Source organism: Neofelis nebulosa, chromosome 1 (genome assembly GCF_028018385.1).
Source record: "Neofelis nebulosa isolate mNeoNeb1 chromosome 1, mNeoNeb1.pri, whole genome shotgun sequence".
NCBI lineage: Eukaryota > Metazoa > Chordata > Mammalia > Carnivora > Felidae > Neofelis > Neofelis nebulosa.
In genome coordinates, this window is record NC_080782.1 from 51,135,941 (window position 1) to 51,156,594 (window position 20,654).

Below are 20,654 nucleotides of genomic sequence, written 5' to 3' on the forward strand. Positions count from 1 at the left end.
CAGGCCCAGGGCCCAGTCTCCTGGTTCCCGGTCCTGAGCTCTTTAGGTAGAACATTTGATGTGTTTGTAGCGGCTAGATTCCCCATAAAAAAAGGATTGTCCTGGAGAATGTCCTTCAAAGATAAAAACTCTTCATTGAAATTCAACTTAATTGGATGCTAAGAGGTCATGTCAGGAAAGCACTGTGCATGCTGGGAGAGGGAACATCTGAGCTCTGCCCCAGGCTGGCCGGAAGTTTTGGGAAAGGCCTCCTGGTGTCTGTACTTGTAAGTATGATTAATTATTTTTTCTTGGTTAGTGTTGTTCATTAAATGCCCATTAAGTGTTTTGGTATCTCTAGATGAAAGACCCTGTAGGAGGACAAATAGTTATTAACCAACCACGTGCTATCCAGTATGGGCTCATAATTCAAGATGATAGGTTTCAAATGTTGGATGAGAATGATAGAATCTTTCCACCATTCCTCCAGGTCAGAAGCAGAGTAGAATAAGGGCTCCAGGAGACACTTAAAATAAGGACACTTAAAGCATCCCTATTATAATTACCTTGCCATTGCAAGGAAGCCCAGATATGTACATTTGGCTATTGAAGATAGTAGAGACTGTACTCCTTCTCTCTGATCCCACCACTTGCTCTTTCCATGGGAGGCACCAAAGAGAAACTGGTAGGCTCTGCCCTTTCTTTGACTTCCCCTTCTCTATTGAGCCTTCCTGGGTGACTCTAGGTTACACTGATTCTTCTCCTTTGTTCTTACCCCAGGGCACCATATATACTGAACATTTTAGCATTTAGTGCTATTGAAGTTAACTTTTCATCGCTGCCTTCTAAGCTGTGCCAGGAATGGGCACTGTTTGGGGAAGGCAACCCAAGGTTGTCTGGATCTCCTCAACCCAAGGTTTTAGCACACATCCAGACATGTGACAAATCCTCTGCAAACATCAGGTCTGGACCTATGGGCTGGGATGCTCATGACTCTACCAGGTTGGTGCTTTATTTCATGACAGTTTGGGAGCAAGTAGAGTTGATTCCAGGATAGAAGGCGAAAGAAGCAAGAACATCCAACCCCTGAAGAGGGCATAATGCAGTTCAGTGCCCTTGCAGAGTTCCCCGTGGTCAGACCGCAGGGACATTCCCTGAGCTCAGCAAGACACTGACTTTGGGAGTCCTATAAAAGGAAAGGGCAACTCTGCAAAACTGGAAGTGAAATTGCTTCAAAGAAGGGCAATTCTTAAATGGCAGGGGAAAAGTAATGCAATCCTGGTAAATGCGGGAACAGGATACTTGAGTCAGCTGAGAAAGCCCAAAATATTATTGCAAAGAAGAATTATATTTTTATTAGTTCACTGTCAGAAATAAGTAAACAGAAAACAAATGAAATCACTTTACAGAAAGCACATTCATTACTTAAAAGTAGCACCTTAGTGATTGGCACTGTCCGGTCATATCCACCAGTCAGGGTCACTCATGCTGATGAGTAAGCAATTCTTGATTGTTTTCTTTGCAACTCTGTGTTTTCTTGCATGGCTATTAAAAAGCAGCTGGCAGTTTTGACAATTTTGTTTGCTTGGCCGTACTATACTTGTTCTCCCTCTTGGATCCTAAGACCTTTTTACTTTCCAGACACTTACAATGTCTCTGGGTCACTCTCCGATGTCTTACAGATAGATGGAGGTGGGGACTGCCAGGGTAGCTGAAGCTGAATTTCAATTTCAGTTATTTTTTTAGTCCTTTCTAAATTCAGGCATCCAACTGCCTCCCCCCCAAAAAAACCCACCACCAACAACAAAAATAAAACAACTGAACTTGCTTAGAAGTGCAGGTGGTCCTGAATTGCTTTAGCAACACCACCTCAAGGAAATCTTCATGGACACAGGAACTAACATCTCGGTCACCAGAACCTTTTCAAATGGATTCATGTCTCCGTGCTTCTGTTTAACTGTTTCTGTGTTCCCATCCATCACAAACATATTATTGGTGCTGGCATCAGAACACTGTGTTCTCACTGGTTGTCATAAAACTGATGCACTTGTAGTCTTGTTTGAAAAGTTGTCAGTATAAATAACACATAAATTCACATTTTGCATAATAGGGCCTATTCCTTACAGATCAGGTCCTGAGAGTATGAAACATACAATACATCTTGACACAGAAGTGTTCAATAACAATAAATTAATAAATACATAAATTACTTAAATATTTAAATAGCATTAAGGTCAGTGGCAACCTGCTAGCTAGAAAATCTATAAATAAAGTAGCTAATTGCTTCAGTGGGCATTTGGCATTTCAATGTAAAACTACTACAAAGACATTATAATGAACCTTTGCAAAAAGCAAATTAGGTAGAAAATAACTTTTGGGGCTTATTCCATTGTCTCTTTAAAAACTTCTGCATAATATCTTCCACTTTTCCTCCAAGGTTTCATCCTGGGATTGGAACCTGAAAAAGAATACCAACAGTCTATGTGAATTAGAAATGTGGCAGCAAACCCTTCTTACTTCGCACAACATATTATTGGAGCAATGGGGTTTTAGGGATTCCATGTTAGAAGGGCCCAGCCTGCCCTTATGTGGTCTAGGATATGGCTGCTTTCAGTGTCCCCCCAGGGTGCCTAGGAGAAGGTTCTAAGTCCTGAAAACAGCTTGCAAGCCATTTTTGCTGACCCTTAGAGCAACAGGACCTATGTATGTTTTCTTTACTGCAGTATCTCTGTACCCAGCACAGTACCTGGAACAATATGGGCATCAAATAAATATCTGTTAATGAACAAATATATGTTTCTGACTCTAGTGACTATGTGCCGGGCACCCTGTCTCCCCTTTATTCTCCTGCACTGCCCCCCACCAAAGCCCTGCACCTGGGTCCACTGAGTGTTCAGGTATGGGCTGGGCTTTGTGGGCCTGCTCACCTAACTGCAGGACACGGATGCCCAGTTGCTCCAGGATGAGCTATAGTAGCGGTCTCTGGCTTGCACGCGGATCTTGGCATCCTTGTGGCACATGACCTTGGCTGAGGTCTTGTCCACGGAGAGTCTATCTTTCTGCAAAGGAGAGGGATGTCTTTGGCAATGCAGTCACAAGATGGGCTGGGCCTATTTTTGCAACGCTTGGTCTCTCAAAACAAGTACACCTGGGTTTAAGGGCTTCACAGTTGCAATAAACAGTGGAGTTGTATAGAACTTGCGCCACCTACTGATAGAAGCTCTAAACACATTTTCTACCTCAGCCCAGAGGGAGGAATGGTTCCGTCCAGCTCACATCTTTTTAGCACAGCTACCTTGCCTGAAGGCCCAATGCACACTCAGTCTGTACTGGGCGATGGTGGGACTAGGGCAGATTTGCTATAGCTGCCCCCTGGATATTCCTAAATACTATATCCTGATCCTTTTATCAGAAAACGTGCTGAAATCCAGGCATTGTTTACTTTTATTTGTGTAATCACAGGAAAATGCTTTAGGCTCTGTGTCTGAGTTTCGTCATTTATAAAAGAGGGATAATAATCATTCCTACCTCAAGATGTGTAAAAGTTAAAGGTAATCATCATGTAAAACTCTTAGTGAAGACTTTCATCAGGTAGAAAGTATTCAGTAGATATTATCTATTAATGATATAAATCTTATGTAGGGAAGATACATATGAAGTTTTTAAATAATATTTAGGTAAAATTCACCCAGAATAGCCCTTCCCTCCTACAAAACATAATGCTCAGGGAGTGACTAAATGACTGAATTCCTTCTAAATGCTAAATACTATCCTGAATAAGGCCTTTATCCAGTGATTTCTAAAACCAGGGTTGAAGCAGTGTTGGGCTTTATAAAAGTGAATCTTGGACCTGGGAATTATGATGCCAAGGCAAGAAGTTTGAAAGCCATTGTCATAGCCTGTGTGAACGCTAACATTCTGTCCAATAAGATAAATTTCACCATATGTGGAACAGCTGGGAATTATCCATTTTGGGTGAGACATAGCATGAATGTTCTATCATTCATTACACTTGCTAAATTCAAGCAATAATTTTAGGCGCCTGGAGCCCAGATTTCCTATATGAGGATCAATTCTGAGTGCAAGAATTAATGACGAACCATACTGGAGGCAATGGTAGCGTGGTTCGGTGCAGGCCATTTGCGTCCCCTAGACTGAATTCCGTGGTTCTGATCCTTCCTCTTTCCTAGCTGAGTAACTTTGAGCAAGTCATTTAACCTCTCTGAGCTTCCATGACTCCACGAGTGAAGTGGTGATAATACTGCCTGGCTTTGCAGGGTTACCTTAAGGATTCAGTGAGATATGCATGTGAAACCCTCAGCGCAGTCTCAGGCACTTAGAAAGTGCTAGATAAATGTTAGTTACTGGTATCCTCATCCCTGGATGTGCATAAAACTGAATACACGGAGCCTGGATCACATCTTACCTTTTCTCTGTTGTTCTTGCCCTGGACCTGTACGCCAAATGTTAAGGAGAAGTAGGAATGTGGGGTGCTCCAGGTGTCAGGGTATTCCCAGCTCACTTCCACATGCCGAGAATTTTTTAATGGCTTCAGTTGCAGGTTCTTGGGCGGGTCCGGTTTGACTGTGGAAGAATCCAAAGAAACACCCTTTATTTTCCTAATGGGGCTTTTTGGTGTATGGTGTATGGTGTTTGGCTTCTGAACCGACTTTCACCTTTGACCAGTTGTGAGTCCATAGGTAGTTACTTCACTTCTCTGGGCACCTGTTGGCAAACATGAGGCACCCCTGCTGCTGGTGCCTGTGGAAGGTGGCCACAGCCTCTGTGGCTGACCCCTAGAGAGGCTCAGAATCCTTCTCACCACTGCACAATCAGATGAGCCATAGCAGTGGAACCACCTCTGCATAGTGCTCAGAAGAAATTCTGTAGAGACAAGACTCATATCTGGGCTACGTGGTGAAGGACCACCCTCTCTGTGGTCAATATGCCTCTTTGCACTGAACTTGGAGCTGAGTGGAGCCCCTTGCTGGGGATGAGATGAGAGAATTTCCACTTAGTGCTCTTTCCGTTGTCTTTTCATGGCAGCTGGCACTGACTCGTCTTGCAGCAGTTATCAAATTGTCTCTATGCTCATTCATTCATTCAATAAATGATGACTGAGCACCCGTCACATGCCAGTCACTAACTAGACTGTGCACAGAGGATACAGTAGCGAGTATCATGGAAGACTCTGGACCCTTGTCTAGACAAGGGCAGAGAAGACATTCTATGGGATGTCCAAATCCCAAAGACCATGGTTCCTGGTAGATGCTTTTCAAATATTCTTCTATTATTAACATAACTGACATTTTTCTTTTTTCCTTTAGAACTCAGCTAAATGTCACCTCCAAGAGACCTTCCCTGGCCATCCTATGTAAATGCAAACCTTTCCCTACCCACCAAGGGCAGTCTCTCCACAAATGCTAGAGCAAATTCTGTGGTTTTATACATTTTACTTCATGATGAAAATTCAGTGGATAAATGGCAAAGGAAATGACAAATGGCAAAATCTCCATCTGCAAATTAAAAAAAATCGATGTCCATTTTGGAGGGTCTTATATTCCAATAAAGAAGACTCTTTTCCAGTGCTGGAGAAAGATTGGTTGGGAATAACGACAATTAGTATGGAAGCCTGGTATGGTATGGTATGCTTGAGGGGCTCCTCCTAGGTTCCCTGTGGAAGCTTCCTGGACAGCAGAATAGCAGAATACAAGTATAGCCAAGAGTCTACTTATTCTTTCCTTTTTTTATGTGTATTTATTTATTTAGTGTGTGTATGTGTGTGTGTGTGTGTGTGAGAGAGAGAGAGAGAGAGAGGAGAGAGAGAGAGGAGAGAGAAAGGAGAGAGAGAATCCCAAGCAGGCTCCACACTGTCAGCAGGGAGCCAGATGCAGGGCTCGAACTCATGAACTGTGAGATCATGACCTGAGCCGAAATCAATAGTCGGTTGCTTAACTGACTGAGCCACCCAGGTGCCCCAAGAGCCTACTTTTTTCTAGTGGGGCAGGACTGGGTCTGAATTGTTATCTGTGAGATCTGGGGCAACTTATTTAACCTGTGTAAGACTCAATTTTCTCTTCCTTAAAATGCAGACAATAGTATCTACATTGTACACTTTGGGGGAGGGGTTAGAATAAAAGAGATAATGCATGTAAACCCTTACCTCAGTGCATGGGGCATTGTGCACATGTGACAAATGGCATTTATATCCTTAGTAAGTACGTATAATCAAGCAAACTCACTGATGTCCCTGATGAAGAAGCTGCTGGTGTAGTTTTCGTACTTGAGCTTGTGAATAGCGTCCACCACGACTTCAATGGGTAGGCTCTCCTCGGCAGCCGGGCAGGCACTGCCCTCCTGACACTCCACTGTGTACTTCTTATAATCCCTGTTGTCCACTCTGACCTTCTCTGCTGAGAGTGTCGCTGCTCCACAAGTCACCCCTTGGGGGTCAGAGGAGCTGAAGTCAAAGACAGACATTACCCTGTGTCACACAATTGTGGGTGAGTTTCTAGGGGCTGGAGCCAGGCAGCTGTTTGAGGACACAATTTCTCCAACTGGTTTGATTTCTCCTAAGGGGGTAAGAATCTGCCCTCCCCATGAGAACAAGCTTTGCTTCAAGAGGTGGTACAAATATTTAGAGACAGCTCTGCATTTACATGCCTCTGGCCTAAATGAATCCAGAAATTTCTAGATCCAGAGCCCTGGGTTAAATCTCCTTATTAGAATTTTAAATTCGTTTTTCTCATTCTAATTACACAATCAACACATGCTAATGATAAAAAATTAAAAAGATAAAAATGTGTATAAATGAAACGTGTGTGCCTCTTTCAACCATAATCTCACTCCCCAAATAGAAATACTATTCATAGCTTGTGTCCCTCCAGACCTTAGTCTATGAATATTCAGACCAATCATATATCCATATGTATATATGCATTCACACATATTTTGTCTATATACACAGACAATGCTTTTATTTTCCATTAAATAGGATCCTACTATACATATATATATGGTTTGTAACCATCTCTTCCTCCTCTGAACATATGGAGAGCGCTCCATGACAGACCACACAGATTGGGTTATCCATTTTGATGAATGCACGTTAAGCTGGGGGATAATGTACCACGCTTTATTTAGCTTTTCCCCTGCTGATTACCAAAAACATTACAATGAACATTGGCTTCCATGTCTCTGTGCCCTTGTATAAGCATCCTTTTAGTATGGATTTTCATCTTAAAGATGGAAAAGGAAGACTCCAGAGGTTAATTTGCTCAGTTAATCACCTGGGGTTTGCTCTGTTACCCTGCCTTGTTCAGGAACCTAGATGGTGAGTGAGGGAAGTCACACAGACCGGCTAACATAGGTTCGGTATCCATGGAAACTGGTTTCTTAGGGGAAGTCCAAGTGTATTGGACAAACAATGAACTTCAGATTAGTGACGTCAGCAGAGGGAAAAGGAGTTGAAATGGCCCTGAGAAAATTTCTGGAGGCCTCAGAGTTTTGGAGTCGGCTTCAGGGCTTTCAAGATCTGTGTCCGAGAGCTTTTGTTTCTCTTTTCATCTCAGGGTGCAATTTTGGCAAGTCATTTGTAGCTTCGATTTCCCCTTTTATGCCTCCCCATGGTGCCATGAGCCTTAATGAAGCATTGCCAGGCAATCTGGATGAGTGGGTTCAAACACAGCAGAGGCTATTCTCAGGCCCCAATAATGTCCTGTTCTAACCTACACATTTGTTCAGGTGATTAGCTTAAATCTCCATGTTCTTTTCCCAATTTAGGCAAGAGGGGGTGTTGAAAAAAAATACAGATTTGACTGTGTTTTCTCACTTATCATTAACTGATAGGCCATTGCTAGGTTGCCCTTATTTTCTTAATGCAATAGTTGTCACAAAATGCTAAGAGATCAGCGTGGTTTCACTTACCCTCTGCTGCTTTTGACAGTGAATTTCAAATCGGTACTGATTGCCGTCAGCCACCAGCAGGTGAAACGTCCAGAATAATTCTTTGCCTCACATTTTAGAAAGATCTTATTTTTGGATTCTGGATTTGAAAACAACAAAAATTCAATATTTAGAAGTTTTCTTTCAGGTAGATCTTAATTGTGATGAACCACAGGCCACCAAGCGGTACAAGAGTGAAGATCTTCCATTTATTTCCTTGGAAAATGATGCTGCTTCCCTGACAGGCAGTTCAGCGAGGACCGGGAATGTGCCACTAGGATGCTGATTCTGCAGAGTATACTTTGCACCTGATATGTCAGAGGGAGGGATTAAATTTGGCAAGGCTGCCATCCCAGAGCTGAGTTATGAACTATACACATTGGTTAATTTCCATTAACCATTTAAAAAGAACTTCAGGAAAACCAACCAGATTCACCACGAAAATCTCTGAACATGAGATTTGGATGGTTGATCACTCAAAGTGTCTAAGAAAGCAAAGAAAAACACAGGTGCTGGGTGGTTTCAGCAAGGGATTTACATTAAAAATTTTTTTTTAAATTTTTTATGGGGCAAAAGAGAAAGCACCATCTGAGGGAATGGGATTACCTTTCTGTTCCCTTAAGATATCAGTGGACCAAATTCCATCTTCCTTTTTGTGTATCAGGAGGAACAAATGGCTCAGAACCTCGCCTCCTTTATGACAGGTATACTGGCCAGCATCTGCAAATTCTTTGACTTGGATGGTCAGAGTTTTACCAGAGCCTAGGACTTCACTGCTCTGGTCAGAGGTCCAGGTGATGTCATCTTCTTCAGGAGTATTGCAGGTGAGGACCACCATTTCTCCGGGGGCATCAGGGTGCCAGTCCAACTCTACAACATAAACTGGAGAGCACAGGGAGTAGAGAACAGGACTGTGAGCAACATGAACTTGGGACTGGGTTTTATGAACCACCTGAGCATTTGCACTGCAGAAAAGCACAGCCTTGCTTGTAACAGCAAATACTTGCTGAGATGATCTCAGGTCACTGGGCCCTACTTGGGCTCAAGGTCGTGAAGAGACAACAAAGAGTAGTTTAATTTTTATTTATTTTGAGAGAGAGAGAGAGAGAGAGAGAGAGAGAGAGAGAGAGGATGAATGGGGGAGGGGCAGAGAGAGACAGAGAGAGACAGAGATTGAATCCCAAGCCTGCCAGTGCAGAGCCCAACGCGGGGCTCAAACTCACCAACTGTGAGATCATGACCTGAGCTGAAATCATGAGTCGGACCCTTAACCAACTGAGCCACCCAGGCGCCCTAAGACAAGCAAAGAGTTTTACAGCTGCCATCCTACTGACGGGCTGTCTTCAATAATTAACTTCTGATTAGCTGGCAGATGGGGAAGGCCTTGATACACCAAAAATGCAAAGAGCACAAAACTCTTTACCAAAGACCTGGTGGAGATAAGAACCTTCCAGCACAACTTTGGTTTCATAGGGAATAAGGCAGGGCACAGAAATGTCAAGAAAGACTGACCAGCACTGAAATCCTGTCCCCACGAATTGGCTAAGGGATTTGGAACGAGGTACTTAATCACCATGAGCCTCAGTTTCCTCAACTGTGAAATGACAATAATAACATCTATGTCGTAGGTTTGGCTATGAGGATTAAATAAAAAACAAACATATAAAGCACTTAGCGCTGTGCCTACCACAGTAAACTCAGTGTTGGTTATTGTTATTCAGAGACCAAAGGGTCAGATGACTGCACAGAGAAACTGTCCTACAATTTTCCAAGGGCATTTAAGAATTTAGTCCCTACTGTGCAAAACTCACCAACAGAGATTTTCATTCCACTTTTTAAAACAATTTTACACCCTTATGAAGCAGTTCAGTAGATCCTGGTCTTCCCATTTCATGCCGAAACCAAGAGACCAAGCAAGGTTACATCAAGTTAGAAACACAAGAGCTGTAGCTCAGGCCTTCTATCTCGTTGACTTTGCACTGGATCTCAAATATGAGTATCCAAACTGGCACCTGAGGAATGGCTTAGTAGAGTATTTCAATGAGTATGTCACATCACAGCTTCATTCATTCACTCATGCATCACTTATTCATTAACTAGAATCATTCAATGCACTGGTTCCCCAAACCTGATCATTCAGCCACCATTATCAGCAGCAGCACCGAGGAAACTGATAGATATCCAAATTCAGAGTTACCAAACCAGCCACTTTGGGATGGGCCTGGTGGTCTGTTATGCTCTCCAGATGATTTTGATGCCCTCTCTAATTGGAGAGCCACACAGGTGAAGGGCCTGGATTTTGGAGTCACATAGGTCTGAGTTTAGATTCAGCTCTGTATCTTATACTTGCCTGTGGCCTCAGGCGAGACATTCAATTACTCTAAGCTTGGGTGTCATCGTTTTTAAAATGAGCAAAATATTAGTGCTTGCTTCGGCAGGTTGAGACATGGATTATATAAGCCAATTCATACAACAGCTTAACGTAGTGCCCTTAAATGCTCTATAAATGGTGACTTTTATGGTTGGCGTCCAAATGTAAAGTATTGTGGGATATAAAGTTCTCATTTTAGATCTGAGGGATTTTTAACTACTGAATCGGTAACAAAACAAGAGGTAAAAAGTATTTGGGACCCAACTCTTTGGAAATGATTACCTATGCTGAAATAAAACCGTGTCTCACCTTCGGCTTTCTCTAGTTTTTCTTTGTTCTGCTGGAAATTGAACCACAGCAAGGCTATTTTTCTGTCACAGCTAAAACTCAGAAGGCCTAGAAGACCCTTACCTAAGAACAGGGGAAAACAACCACAAAGGGGAGCCTGATGAAGAGCATCTGGAACCTTGTGCCTGGCTTTATCATCTCATCTGGTCTCCAAAGTCCTATGCCCTCTGTTTCTCACATGGACTTCCTGGAATTTCTGTGGTTTACCAAATTAGAAGTAACTTAAGGGTTTACTATGCGAGGGCCAAGTTTCCTGAGCTCACTAGCTATACGAGGATTGATAGGAATCTGACATACTCATCTAGCTCAGGCTTTTGCCTTTCCTCAAGGCAGGGTCTAAAACTCAAACCCTCCTCAGGTGGAGAGGAGATGACTGAATTCTTGTCTTCCCGAAAAGATTAAGAATAGAAGAATAGTCCCATATTCCTTTCGGGTACCCATTTTCCAGTGTGGTACTTTCCTGACTATCGAAAGATTATTTCTGGTCATCAGCGGAAATGTCTTCACTTGTAACTTACGCCTATTTCCTCCTGTTCTCCAAGCACATAGGAAACCATTGCTCTATGTCCTTCTTGTAAGACCTTCTTCAAATACTTAAATGCACAGGCTTTGAAGTGAGACAGAATTGGAATCAAGTCCCTGTACTATCCTTACCAAGTATGTGAAATTGGGGAAGTTGCTTAATCTCTGTAGCCTCTATTTTCAACATCTCTAAAGTGGGGTACAGACAGTCCCTATTTTATATGGATATTGTGAGAATTAAACGAGAAACATTTGAGGTCTTTCAGGAACAACTAACAATCAGTTAATACATTACTTTGTGTGAGATAATAAAAGGATATAGTGAATTTCACTAAAACCTATTCTATTATTCTAGTAATTTTTATTGGTCATTGGGATTATAAACAGGTTCTTTTGAATCATCAGTGCCATCACTTTAAACAACCAAAACAATAGCAGCTAACATTGACTGTCACTGGACATCTGTTGTGCTGTCCCCTGAATTCACTGACATATTTAATCATCTGCATAGTAGGCAACTCTTTGTGATCCCCAGGTCACAGTCGAGGAAACTCAGGCTTGGAGGTGACCCAGCTCAAGGTCACCTACCTGACAAGTGGCAGAATCAGCCTTTGAGCCCAAGTCAATGTGAGTCTAGTCAAGTGCATAGTCAGAGGTTAGTACTCTTGGTGCCAGCAGAGGGGGTGATATTGTGTGATGGAGTGGGGATGAGAGAACAGAGTTCTTATACTTTTCAAATCCTTCACTTTGGAATTTTATTTGAACGATACAGCCAGTTTTTAGTAATACTGGCAAAATCCATATATCTTTTCCCATCAGAGTCCACATAAAGCTCCTACTGTGGCATTTAATGTGAAGGCCAAACAACACAGACACCCTCAAAGGTGAAGGAAGGACAGACGGACCCACACTTTCCCAGGGATGGCACTCACTAGGAGGCCCCAAGGCTTGGTTGCCCCTTCTAGTCTGAGGTCCCCACACCACCTGCCTGACAGTCCTGGCTTGGAATTCAGGGCCTCCCCAGAGAAGGAGAGGCTGGTTACCGTTTTTCTCCAGTTCCCATATGGCCATGAGGGGAGGTGCCAGCAAAACCAGGGAAAACCAGGAGATGACCAGCTGCTGAGGATGCATCTGTAGGAGGCGGAGAAACAGAGGAGAAGGAGAAAGAGAGAGAAGAGGAGGGAAAAGAGAAGAGACAATGTCAGCAGTTACTCAGTCATTTTGGAAACCATATTCATTCAATGTACCTTGGTTTTAATCTTGATTTTTCTCATCAGATTCATACCACGTGAATTGCAGGAACCCTGTGCCAGTCTCTGAGTAAGAACATCTCCAAAGAGAGAACCACAGACTATCTGGAGCTGAAGGAGAACTGAGGCCAGCCATCTGATAGAATACTCTTTTTTTTTTTTTTTAATATTTATTATTTGAGAGAGAGACAGAGAGACAGAGAGGAAGCAGGGGAGGGGCAGAGAGAGGGGGAGACACAGAATTGGAGGCTCTGAGCTGCCAGCACAGAGCCCAACACGGGGCTCGAACCCACAGACCACGAGATCGTGACCTGAGCTGAAGTCAGCTGCCCAACCAACTGAGCCACCCAGGCGTCCCAGAATCCTCTCATTTTTAAGCTGAGAAACCTAAGGTGCAGAGAAGGAACATGACTTGTCTGGATCAACATTCAACCGTTATTTACTTACTATGTACTTTCTATGTAAAGGGCATAGAGCTAGAGTGGTTAGGAGAGAAAAAAAAAAGGATTTTGGGCCTGGGTCCTGTCTTCTAGGAGCAAATACTTTCATTCAACAAATATTTATGATCCAAGTTATGGCAACCACCTGGCGGCCAGGTTTAGTTTCTCTCCTCGTTTAGATTGTAACTGCTCCAAACTCAAAGGTTACTTCCTCTCACATAACAAAACAAGTGATTCTCAAACTTGAGCACACATCAGAGAAACCTGGAAGCCTTGCTAAAACACAGATGGCTGAGTTCCACCTACAGAGTGTCTGATTCAGCAGGTAGGGGTCAAGGGGGATGGAAGGAGGAGAGGGACCTCAGAATCTGCATTTCTTAAAAGTTTCCTGGTGAAGCTGATGTTGCTGGTCCAGGGATCACACTTTGAGAACTACGGGGTTAACCCATGTTTAGCATCCACAGCTCTGAAAAGCAAGATGTTCTTTGGAAGAAGGCCATGAAATATTGATATATCCACCCTGAAAAGTGAAATGTATAATTTTGTGCTAAATATCAGCTACCATCTTAGAGTAAAACTCAATCTAGATTGGGATCCAGGGTTTATGCAAATCTTCAGGACGTGAAGATTGTACCCTACTTCTGAATTAGGTAGAGATGGTGATTATTGAATTTCATTCTGAAACACCTCCATCCATCTCAGAGAGTACCAATGTTCTGCAGGAACATGTTTTCAGAAACCACTGAATAAATCATACAAATAATAAGACCCAAAATTTTTGGTCAGGGGGCACCTGGGTGGCTCAGTCGGTTAAGCGTCCGACTTTGGCTCAGGTCATGATCTCATGGTTCATGGGTTCCAGCCTTTTATCAGGCTCTGTGCTGACAGCTCAGAGCCTGGAGCCTGCTTCAGATTCTGTGTCTCCCTCTCTCTGCCCTTCCCCTGCTTGTGCTCTCTCTCTCTCTCTCTCTCTCAAAAATAAATAAAACATTAAAAAATTTTCAGCCAGATACTTTAAAAATGAACATCTTTTGGCTGGGGTTACTGAATATTGACAAATCACGGCTTTGTTAGAATTGCTGCTAATCCTAGGAGAACCTTGCCATGTGCTTTATTCAATCAGATTACAAAGGTTGAGAGTGGCAGATATGGGACTAGAAGTCAGGCCTTCCTGTACTGTCAGCACTTTGTCACTGCAGCATGGAGCTTTCACAGACATGCCCATTAATCATGTCCAAGTTATGACTGTAACAATGTACTAGTTGCCACAAGGTATCAGTTAGTACATTCACAGGCTTGGAGTCCAGCAGACGGGCTTGAATTCTGCTTCCTCCACTTATAGTTGTGTGATGTTGCCCAAATTATCTCTGAGCCTCAGTCTCCTCATCTATAAAATGGACATTATACCCATTTCAGAGGGTTGTTGACAGAATGCAATGAGATGACATATCATATTATAGAAGGCAACCAATAACATGTTAGCTTGTACTTAGGTGAAGAGATAAAGGAAAAATGTGATATGTCTGTTTTGTATACAACAGCGGACAAAACCTTCCTGCTGGTTGTAGGGAAATGCCCTAGAGGTATTGTAATTACAAAGGCCTGTAAAGCCCAGATGCCGGCACTCTGGGCAGGGAAATAACAGAGATTCCTGGCATCTCCTGGTGATTCTTTTGCACTATCTTAATGCTGGGATTTTCCCTTTGGCTATATTCCTGGCACTTCCTCTTGGGGCCTTAGATGTGTTTGAGAATTTCAGGTGAACTGCACTTGACGATCAAGGGAGCCTTGGTGATGATTCTAAGAAACAACTTGCATTTCAGTATCACCTACATTTTAAACCATGGAACACTGGCTGGATGGGGTGGGGGGGGGGGAAGTGGTGGTGGGTCACTCTCTTAATCCAACCCAGGGAAATCCAAAAAGGGGGGAGCATGTGTTTGCCCTGTTGTTCTCCAGATCAGCTGATATCAGAGAGCTATATTCCACAGCCCACATTTCCTTGGCATGTTACATTTGAGAGTCTTGAGGATTAAACATTTTTTTCCATGTAATTTTGTAGGTTTTCTAAATTCTTGAAATCTTTGTATAAGGAACACAGGGACCCCAGGTCCTGTGGTATGGTTATGCTCCCTAAAGCTAGTGCCAACATGGGCATGCCCAGGACACTTGGGTGGGCATCTCGTTTGCAAGCTTTATTTTGTTACTTTTTAATTTAGAAAGAATTATTATTGGGTGCCTGGGTGGCTCAGTCGGTTAAGCGTCTGACTTTGGCTTAGGTCATGATCTCACGGTTTGTGAGTTTGAGCCCCGTGTCAGGCTCTGTGCTGACAGCTCAGATCCTGGAGCCTGCTTGGGACTCTGTGTGTCTCTCTCTCTGCCCCTCTGCTGCTAGCGTTCTGTCGTGCTCTCTCTCTCTCTCTCTCTCTCTCAAAAATAAACATTAAAAAAAATAAAAAATAAATAAATAATAAAAAGAATTATTATTTAAAAAATAAAAAGGCAAAATCACACAAAGCATGGGTAGCACCCCCAATTCTAGAGCCAGGCAGACCTGCATTGGCATCCCAGCCCTGCCACTTATTAGTTGTGTGACTCTAGGAAAGTCACTTGACTTATTTAAGTCTCACATTCAACCTGTAAAACGGGCATCCTACTGTGGTGAGGAGTTAATGAAATAATTCATGAAGGTATCCAGCAGGGTGCCCAAGGAAGTCAGGACTCCTGGCTGTTTGCTCTCCCTGAATCCCACTCATAGCACTTTTTCCTGTGATTGTGGTAATATAGTTCTCTATGTTTGTCTTCTCTGCCACACTGAGCTCTCTGAGGGCAGGGATCATGTCTTTCTGACTCCACACTGTACCTCCAGAGTCTAGCATAAACACTCTGGCCTCGAGGTATCTTATGAATTATTAGAGGAAAATGAATAAATGTACAGAAATCATCAGTTTTCAGATCCCAGTAAAATGAACCCCAAGAGGTTGTCCAAATTCTTTCCAATATCTTGAAGTTCCTTATCTGACGGAAGTGGGCCATCAGCGGGGGTTTGGTAATCTCTTGGTTAAAATGATATTTTAACCTGATCGTTATTTTTTTTAACCTGAAAAACTGTTGCACACGATTTACCTGGGCAACCATAAGACACTAATAGAGTATAATCTTTTGTTTTCCTCCTCACAGATTTTAAAACCCTTCGGCAAATACTTTTAAACAATGCGGCTGCTTTTCATTTTTAAAGTAGCTCCGAAGTTAATCCAAAAAAATCTGGATAACCTGGCCTCCAGTTTGCTTGACTGTTCCAACTATCTATTAAACCCAACACAAAGTTTGCTCTGCAACTTTCAATTATGAGGTGTAAGTATGAATTCAATTGTTTATTGAATTCATTATGGCTTAATGAACGAACAGCTTTAAAAAAGTTTACAGTCCTAACAGAGGCACACCTCACTTGATACAATTTAACTGGTGGGCATTAAAATTGAGGAACACTCTTTTATGTAGACACTACTCTCAGACAAGACAAAACAAGCCCTTCTATCAAATGTGCATTCATTTGCAGACTCTCGTGTACAATTATTATTAGTTGACTTTTAAAATTAAGACCTGATACATCAGTCCCCAAAATACTGACTTTCCACTAGTGTCCCGGCAGGTAAGTCACCAGGAATGCCTCCAGGAATCCACACACTCCTGGTAGCTTGCCAGGGGTAGGGGTACCACTCAAACGGTGCTACCCCAGACAGCCTGCGGGCCTGTGGAAAGCTAGAAGGGGCCAAGGAAGTGCTTACCTTGCTTCTGGGCAGGCTGCAGAGTTTTCTGGGTCTGAAACTTGTCTCTTCTTCTTCTGCTGCTGCTGCTGCTGTTGCTGCTGTTGTTGCTACTGGGGCTTATATACCCTACTCCTACCAAGCTTTCTGATGGAAACTTAAACTAGAAACTGACTTGTTCAAGTTGCAACACTGAAAACAACTCTCAAAACCTTCTGGGGGAATTTCAAGAAGTTCCTTTTTTTTTTTTTTTTTTCCCCATGTGTATCAATAATGCTGAGGGAACACAAGCATCAAAATCCCAGGTAATGAACTAAGAGGAAGTGACTTTTGGGTGGGGAAAAAGGAAGGAGATGGGATGCTCACTTCTTTCTGTTGACATCAGGGTCAATGGGCTTAAAGCCTGCCTGCAGCAGGCAGCCTCCACAGACAGGAGAAGGAAGGCCAAGGAGAGTTCACACAGGAGGCCAGGTTCAGGTCAGAATCAAGCAATTGTAAGCCAGAGGGTCCAAAAGCAAACTCTATGGTTCTTCTGAAGTCAATGAGAATGAGATGAAGGGCAAAGGGCTTAGTATATTTGAGGTTCCCCTCTTCCACATTATTCCTTCAACATCTGGATTTCAGAAACATCCCATTACTACCCATTGTGGCTTCATGCACCACACACACACCTGTACATTTATACAGGCACAGCCATGGGAAGATGATAAAAATGTGTATTACTAGTAAGACTCAAAAATGGAGGGATACAGCTCATGCTCATAGGTTATTGCTCACAGACAGGTGGGGACAGAAAGTGAAATATCCACAGTCAGGGATATAGACAACCTATGCCACACTCAAGGCACACACCGGACTACAACCTCACACTCCTATGCACACAAAACCATAGAGCCCTAGGAGCTCTATACCGATGCACAGAATTAACAGAATTAGCTAGAAATTCCTAGAGGAATTTAACATTGTTAAGAGGAGTGAAAGGTGAACACGGTGTTAGACACCCACAACCATTCTTCACAAGAGCAGCAACAGAAACACTAGCTGGAACACCAACACCAAGTACAAGCCCACAGATGCACGCCGATAGATACAGGCCGTACCCAGGGCCGCCAAGAGAGGGCGCTGCTGCGAGGCCGTGCCAGACCCGCGCCGGCGACCCGAGAGTTCACTCTCACCCGCGAGGTCTCCATTTCGGAGCACCGTCTCCAGTCCCCGCCGCCTGGGAAGTTCCTGGGCCCCGGCAGGGTTTCAGGTGGACGCAGCTTCCCATACTAACTTTCCTTGCAGTTTCTGCGCGGGGAAAACTGGAGACCGGGCGAGAGCAGCGGAGCTTCCCAACTGCACACTTCCTCCCTCCGTTTGACCCATCCGGGGAGGGCGGGGGCTGCTGAGCTGGCAGTCCCACTGTTTATCCGACCTGGTGCTCTGGCTTGGGCGGAGACAGTACCTCGAGCTCCGAGTGCCTTCTCCCACCTCCTCTGCCCTCTAGGCTTCAAGGGAAACAGAAGTTCTTCTCAAGTTAAACAACAAAGTGAAACGTCCTGTATCCAAGTCATATGTAGATATGAACAAAGTAAGTTGCATTGTATTGGGTTGTATGATACCGTGTGTGTGTGTGTGTGTGTGTGTGTGTGTGTGTGCTCACACGTGAGCTCTCCTGCTTGTTACCATGGGCATCTCTGACGAATATAGCTGGACGGTGATGCGGAAGGGACCTTTCCAGTTTGATTTTTGTTGTTATATGAGGCACCTGTACACTCACACACACATACATACATTAAAATATGTACCAATGGGGGGAGTTTCTTTCTGTAAAAATGTGTTTACTACTCCCAACAAGTCATCAACGATTACTTAACAGAAAACTTAATAAAGTTGGCAGAAATAGTTTCACCAGCTTGTTTACAGTGGCTGCATCACCACAGGGGAGCCCTTCTGTGGCCTTCCTTAAGTACATACATACATAAAATAAGGCAAGTAAGACAAAACCATTTTACCAATGTGTTCATAAAAGCAGCCTCAGAATTAAACAAAAGCTGATTTGAATATAAAATCTAAGTCAAAATAGCGTGCTAGTTTTGCAAAAGCAGGTTCAAGGTAAGCCTTGCTCCCCCCCACCCCTGTCCTGGCTCAGATTGCAGCCCCAGGACCAGTCCTGTGTGAAAGGTGTGTGGGACCACCTGCACCAAGGACAAGTAGACCTGAATTCCGGCACCTGCTGTGCACATTACTTAACTTCTCTAAGCCTCAGTTCTCACATCTGTAAAATGGGGTTAATAATAGTACCCGATCTTAGGTATGTTGTGAGATTAAATGAGGTGAGATGCAATGCACTTAGCACAGCATCCTGGCTAAATGCTTAATAAGTGGCTGATCTATCTATCTATCTATCTATCATCTATCTGTCTATCTATCTATCTATCCTGCTGTCCCAGGAAGACTTTTGGTAGCTTGCTAGGGGACATTGAAGCTAGAAGATGAGTGACAGAATTAATGGGAGGAGCCTGAGATAGAGCTCCTAATAGCCCTCATGCCATGAAACCCTGTGGCTGCAGCTAGCCACTCATTTGGCCCTGAGCATCCAGATAACCAGGATGAGAAGGAAGAACCTTTACTTGCCCCATCTCTGCTACAGGCCCGACTATTTTGACAAGTCCAGTTTGCCTATGAAGAAAGTACTTCTCACACTTTATCTGCAGATAATAAAGAATTCAGGTTCTCAGGCGCTGCCTTCAGAGATTGTTAATCAGTAGATCTGAGGTGGGGCTCAGGAATCTGCATTTTAATGAGCTTGCAGGTGACTCTGCTTGTGGGGATCTTGGCCTGCACTTTGAGACACTCTGAATAACCCCAGTGCGCCACTGTCCAGAGATAACATCTTTTGCCTTCCTTATCTCTGGACACTCACAAGGCCAGACGGCACTCTGGTAATGTCAACCAAATGCCCATCATCCTGATTTCACAGAAGACGTTTATCACCTTGCCCCACATCACAGTCCAGACTCTGGCCCAAGTAAACTGAACCACAGCCTGTGATCTCCCTCAGGTTCTTCCTGTGGGAAAAGTAAGGTCTGCGGGCAAACAGCAGGCAGGCTGAGCTGTAAGAAGGAGAGGATCCCCCTAGAAACTGAAAATAACTTGAAGAGTTTTCTGACCACAAAACTTTTTTAAAAAAATATTTACTTATGTTTGTTTATTTTTGAGAGAGAGAGAGAGAGAGAGAGACAGATCATGAGCAGGGGAGGGGCAGAGAGAAAGGGAGACACAGAATCTGAAGCAGGCTCCAGGCTCTGAGCTGTCAGCACAGAGCCTGATGCGGGGCTCGAACCCATGAACCATGAGATCATGACCTGAACTGAAGTCGGAAGTTCAACTGACTGAGCCACCCAGGCGCCCCAAAACTTTTTTTAAAAGATGAATGCTCTGAGCTTTCTAATACAAATTTCAAATAAAGGGGAAGCCTTGCATACTCCTTAAAATTAAAATGCTAAAAAAATTACACAAGCAATACATGCAGGCATGCTACTGTAAAAACTTCAAACACTACAAATACATGCAGAATAAAAAGTTGAAGCCCTGATTCACATGGTGGTTAGAGGTCACCATTGCCAACATTTTCATGTATATTCCTCCAGAGTCTACTCCTGACTTTTTTCTATGCATTTATATCTATCTGGCTATATAAATAGGGTCATACTATACATATTCTTCTGTAAATTGCTGTTTTCTCACAATAGTCTGTTTTGTGTCTAGTGGTTACTTGTATCTTGCTGGAGGTCACCTAGAATATTCTGTCTGGATCAGTTAGGGCGCTTTGAGCTTTAATCTCCAGCTAGCTTCTCTCAGCCTCCCAAAATAGCTCTCTGGTTCTAGGCATTCATCCACACAGGACAGCTTCTAGGATAATAAAGGACTGTTTTTTCCTTGTGTGTCTCTCTTAGGAGCAAAGAATTTGTCCTGGAAGTCCTCGTATTCTTCTCCTCATCTTCCTGGTCACCTATAAACTGATCATTGAGAAAGAGAATGAGCTCAC

General features: G+C 43.4%; 1 protein-coding gene across 4 annotated transcripts; it reads right to left on the bottom strand.

Moving 5' to 3' along the window:
- Positions 1-1,308: 1,308 nt before the first annotated feature.
- On the bottom strand, positions 1,309-17,824 carry IL12B (interleukin 12B). Of its 4 annotated transcripts, XM_058721822.1 has the most exons (9): positions 17,722-17,810; positions 16,643-17,153; positions 12,208-12,295; positions 8,530-8,805; positions 7,906-8,023; positions 6,222-6,439; positions 4,406-4,563; positions 2,907-3,038; positions 1,309-2,437 (listed from the first exon to the last, which is right to left on the bottom strand). In XM_058721822.1, the coding sequence occupies exons 3-8, from the start codon at positions 12,293-12,295 to the stop codon at positions 2,907-2,909; spliced, it is 990 nt and encodes a 329-aa protein (XP_058577805.1). In that variant the 5' UTR covers positions 16,643-17,153; positions 17,722-17,810; the 3' UTR covers positions 1,309-2,437. The 4 variants fall into 4 exon arrangements, with proteins under 4 accessions (XP_058577805.1, XP_058577795.1, XP_058577814.1 ...); XM_058721812.1 differs by lacking the exon at positions 16,643-17,153 and having other exon boundaries at positions 17,722-17,824; XM_058721831.1 differs by lacking the exon at positions 17,722-17,810 and having other exon boundaries at positions 16,988-17,710.
- Between the last annotated feature and the right edge of the window lie 2,830 nt (positions 17,825-20,654).